Raw genomic sequence first — 4,811 nt, 5'->3', positions numbered from 1 at the left:
GCAACATGCGGTAAAAGTTCAAATTCAACCTGAACTTTAGTTCAAGTTGCAAACCTAAATTCAACTTGAGCTTAAAAAATTATGGATGGATTGGATTGGACTCGAATTCATTAACTCAAGTTGATGGTCAAGTTGAATTGGGTTAATGTTAAAGATTTCATCCTTCGAACTAAACCGAGTTGAGCCTCCAAAACAACCCTATGCGGAGTTACACCCCAACCTAGGGGTAGGATTTGGGGATCAGGCGGGTTAAAGATTAGCCCACGCCAAACATAAGATTGTGACATTTCAGTCCACGCCCAGTCCAAATTCCAAGGAATTCATCACATCTCAACCCGTGCATACCTTATGAGTTTTGCTAGATTTTTCGGGTTATCCCAAATTGTAATATCTTACTAATAAATAGACATTACAAACAAAAAAAAAAAAAAAACAAAAAAAAAAACATATAACTATATCCATTTGACATAAAATAAAACCACTCATGTGATTGAAACTAACCAAAACTATGTATTATATGGTCTTAACTATGTATTATATGGTCTTATGGCAATAATTTATATCTAGTAATCCATTTGATTTTCAATGGCCTTCAAACACTCTTCCTTAGGCATATAAATTATCTTTTGGGGCTATGAGAATAATAGCAAGAGTGGCAGCCATTAAGTAAGTATTATTTGGAACTTTCGGTGATTAGAACTTATGGTACTTATCAAAGTCTACTTTTCTACCTTTCAAAGAAAAAGGTGAGGGTTAAAGTCACAGGGGCATTGTGTATGTGTTTTTAGTCAATGAAAAAAAAAGAAAAAAAAAAAACTTATGGAACTTAATAAAATTCATCCTATTAAAATTTGGATAGAATTGGAAATGTTATATTGTTTTGTTTCCATAACTAAAATTCAATTACTATAAATTTTCAAAGTTATGTGAAACCCTAATATAAATAATTAAATATTAAATAATCAAGTTTAAACTTTATTTTAAATAAATATAAAATTTTCCCAAATCTCGGCTGCTCCAAGGACTCGAACAATCTTCGAGAAAAATTTCAAACACACTACCAACTAGGCTGCCAAACTCTTGTGATATAATCTAGTTATAAATAAGTATAACCTTTCTGGGCTCGGGCTTCATAGCATATCAACCCAAAGCACGGAACGAATTTAATTCGGGTTCAAAATTTCTAGTCTAGGCCCAGACCGAGAATAGAAAAGCATTGCCAAGTCCAAATAATTTTGCGATGAGGTTGAGTTAATTCGGGCTGGGCTGCTCGAGTTGCAACCCTAATTTGAAGAGAGGAGAAAAAAAGAGTGAGTTTTAAATTATTTTTACTTTAAACCCATCACTTATTGTAATTTACGAAGATGATATTATAATTTAATTTTTTTATATTAACTCTACTTTTTCGAAATGAAAATGTCCAAGTCCCCCCTACTTGAGTTAGGGCGAGCCAACTAGTGCCATTTACTCTTTGTTCCTATCTTTCCTCCACTTCTCTCCTTTCCTGACTCCTAACATTAAAGACCGAGGGTATTTCGGTAATTGAAAAGATATCAGGGTCAAATAAATTAACGAGCGATGTTTATATCGGTATTCTATAATCAGAATACGCGGAGCTTTCCTTATTTACAAAGATCCCTTCCAACGCTTGAAACCCTAGCTAGGTTTCCCTCTCCGTTTCAAACCACTTCTGACCTAGGGTTTTTCCATTAAAACCCTCTACACACACACACAAACACATATTCGGAAGATTTGTTTGCTTGTTTCGGGGAATTGAACGAGCTTCGGAGCCATGTACGGATCGAGAGGGTAAGTTCTATTGTCTTTTGATTGTGCTCGTCATTCCTTTTTGTTTATCTTCTGTTTGTTACGGTGTATTTGATATAGGGTAAAGTTAATGGGTTTTTTGAATGATTAATTTTAAATTATTTTAAAGAGAGAGATTTGTATATCTACAAGTCATGGTTGTGAAAACTTGGTCAATTTGTGCAAATAGGTTTTGAAATAGTAGGTTTAAGTGCTGTTGAAATTTCTGGAATTATCTGTTGTCTTTTCAAGAAAATCTCACATTTATAATTGATTTGCTGTGAATAATTAATCAAGTTTTACTAAGATGTTCAAAATCAAGTTGTACGGAGGCGTTTAAATTATAATTATTTGAAAATTGAGGGTTGTATTTAATAGTACTATAGCTTGTTTTGTTTTCCTGTCCTGTAAATGAGATATTAACACTCTGCATAATTTGATAATAGGAAATCTTTTTCCAATGTAGAAAGATGGTTCTTTGTCATGTAAAATGAATTACTAAAAAATTACTTAAAAATCTAATTTTTTGTTATGTCATACCTTTTAACAGCTCGCATTCAAAATTTGAAAATTTGAATTATGTTTGCTCTTTCCTCTAGCTTGACCAATTAGTAGAAAATATATGAAAGTTTTTTCAGGTTCTTCAACCTTTGCTGTAATTTTTTTTTTATTTTTTTATTTTTTAAATTCTGGGTCAATAATGACCAAAAAAAAAATTCATATTGATATCCAAATTGTTTAGTATTATCTGTTTATCCAGACGCCTAAATAACTAATACTAAAAAATTAGAAAAAAGGAAAGGGAAATAGATATAGGTGCAAGCTAGATCTATTTAACTGGTGAAGCTGAGTTCGTCTTATTGCTATGGATGCAAAGTTTGTGTTGTCGCCTATCTTAGGTAATTTGCTTAGCATGACTATATTAAATTATTATTTTTTTGGTAATTATCATGACTATATTATTATGATCAAACAAATCTGATTAACACTAAAACTCTTTTAGTAAGCCTTATCTTGGTTACTTGGTGTTGGCAAGATGAATCCTTTGTCTTGTCTTAGCTTTGTCTAAGGAAATATCTATTAATTTGTAGTTCTTTCTTATTCTCTACAATATTTTTGACTCATTTTATAAATGTTTCTCTCTTCGTTTGTGTGCCTTTCTGTTGCCTGTTGGATTTGATTCATTTCATTAGATGCTTGTACCCAATTTTATGTTTAAATATTGGCATTTGTTGTCTTTTTGTGTTCTCTGAGGTATTGTGTTGAGGAAACATGGCACTAGATGGCTCCAAAACAGCTTATTCCATATCATACTATCTTTGCTCAGTAATGTTGTCTATTCATTGCTCGTATGTCAGTGTTGCGTCCAATTAATAAATTGTACGAGCCAAACCTCAATTTATTTGAATTCTGGGTATGATATTTATCTGTGCTTTGATCCTAGAGACCTTCTATTGATTGGTCCTTCCTGATAGCATTGCTGAGTTGAGTTGTAGCCATTGCTGGCTTGGGTCACCATGTGTCATGTTTCCTCACTATATTGCTTTACCTGTGGATTTCATGTGTATATTTGTAGGAGGGTTGAAAATATTTGAAAATGCTTTTTGAAAAATAACAAAGTAACAAAGAAACTAGGTAAAAATGGGTTGGGTTTGGTTTTATTAACGAGGTTGAGTGGGGGATTTTTTTCTTTCTTTTGGGTATGAATAATTGAAGGGCAATGTTGGGAAGCGGGGGGGTATCGGACGGGTACGAGGTTGGCTCGAAGAGACAAAGAATGATGGAATCAAATCCCTACTTCGCAGTGAGCAGCAGTTCAAGTGGCTTCCAGCCTTATGGCTATGTTGGTGGATTTCAGCCCTCCACATTTCCGGTGGTTCATCTCAGGGGTCTGCCCTTCGACTGCACCGATATTGACATTTTGAAGTTCTTTGCTGGGCTGGACATAGTGGACGTGCTGTTGGTGAACAAGAAAGGGCGGTTCTCAGGAGAGGCTTTTGTGGTTTTTGCTTCATCCATGCGGGCTGAGTTTGCTCTACAGAGGGATCGGCAGAATATGGGAAGGAGATATGTGGAGGTTTTCAGGTGCAAGAAGCAGGATTATTACCGTGCTGTTGCTGCTGAGGTGAATTACGATAATGACTTCTATGGAAGCCCTCGTCCTTCTCAATCTACTACGACAAGGTCACACGACAAGGACCAAATGGAGTACACTGAGATTTTGAAGTTGCGTGGTCTCCCCTTTTCTGTAACGAAATCTGATATTGTGGAATTCTTTGGAGAGTTCAAGCTGGCAGATAAGAAGATACACATTGCGTGCCGTCCGGATGGAAAAGTTACCGGAGAAGCTTATGTAGAATTTGACTCAGCTGAGGAGGCTAAGAAAGCAATGTGCAAGGACAAGATGACAATTGGGCCGCGATATGTGGAGCTGTTTCCTTCAACACCAGATGAAGCTAGACGGGCTGAGTCAAGATCACGGCAGTGATGAAGGGCATTGTTTTGTGATGTTCATGCCCAGTTTGTGGTTAATCGCACCAGCAGCAGTGGTGCCTGTTCTTTCTCTCAGATCTTTTCGGGAATTTTCTATTGTGGTACTAAATTTTCTGTTAGGGTTGTCTGCGTCCAACTTTGATGGTGAGATTTATAATCTGTTGTTCCTTGGATATGAATTTTAGTTATGTTTCTCTGGATTTTTAGTACTGTTAAACTTGCACTTGGTAGTATTTACAGGTTCAAGGCTGACTCATCTAAGTTTCTTGTTATTGGATATCTAGCAATCTTTATGTCATATGGTGTTATTGTCCATGTGAAATTATTTTTGGTTTTGGCGGGCAATAGAAACCAAAAGCTGATTGTTCTAATCAGACGGCTGTGATTTTATTTTTGCTTCGACTGTATGATAAGTTTCCGCAGGAAGTATTCAGTACTCTGGGTATGGAGAATGTAGTAAAATTAGTTGTTATTTCTTATCATGAAGGAAAATAGTGTATTAATTGTTGCGT

At 35.4% G+C, this 4,811-nt stretch overlaps 1 protein-coding gene across 2 annotated transcripts; it reads left to right on the top strand.

Moving 5' to 3' along the window:
- The first annotated feature begins 1,582 nt into the window (after positions 1–1,582).
- Positions 1,583–4,597, top strand: LOC132266477 (uncharacterized). Of its 2 annotated transcripts, none has more exons than XM_059767352.1 (2): positions 1,583–1,809; positions 3,523–4,597. In XM_059767352.1, the coding sequence occupies exons 1-2, from the start codon at positions 1,793–1,795 to the stop codon at positions 4,292–4,294; spliced, it is 789 nt and encodes a 262-aa protein (XP_059623335.1). In that variant the 5' UTR covers positions 1,583–1,792; the 3' UTR covers positions 4,295–4,597. The 2 variants fall into 2 exon arrangements, with proteins under 2 accessions (XP_059623335.1, XP_059623336.1); XM_059767353.1 differs by having other exon boundaries at positions 1,584–1,809; positions 3,612–4,597.
- The last annotated feature ends 214 nt before the right edge of the window (positions 4,598–4,811 follow it).

The sequence above is a fragment of the Cornus florida genome, unplaced genomic scaffold (genome assembly GCF_030987335.1).
Source record: "Cornus florida cultivar Cherokee Brave unplaced genomic scaffold, ASM3098733v1 CherokeeBrave_3.0.0_Hap2_Chr07, whole genome shotgun sequence".
Taxonomy (NCBI): domain Eukaryota; kingdom Viridiplantae; phylum Streptophyta; class Magnoliopsida; order Cornales; family Cornaceae; genus Cornus; species Cornus florida.
This window is presented reverse-complemented; position numbering and strand designations above follow the sequence as displayed.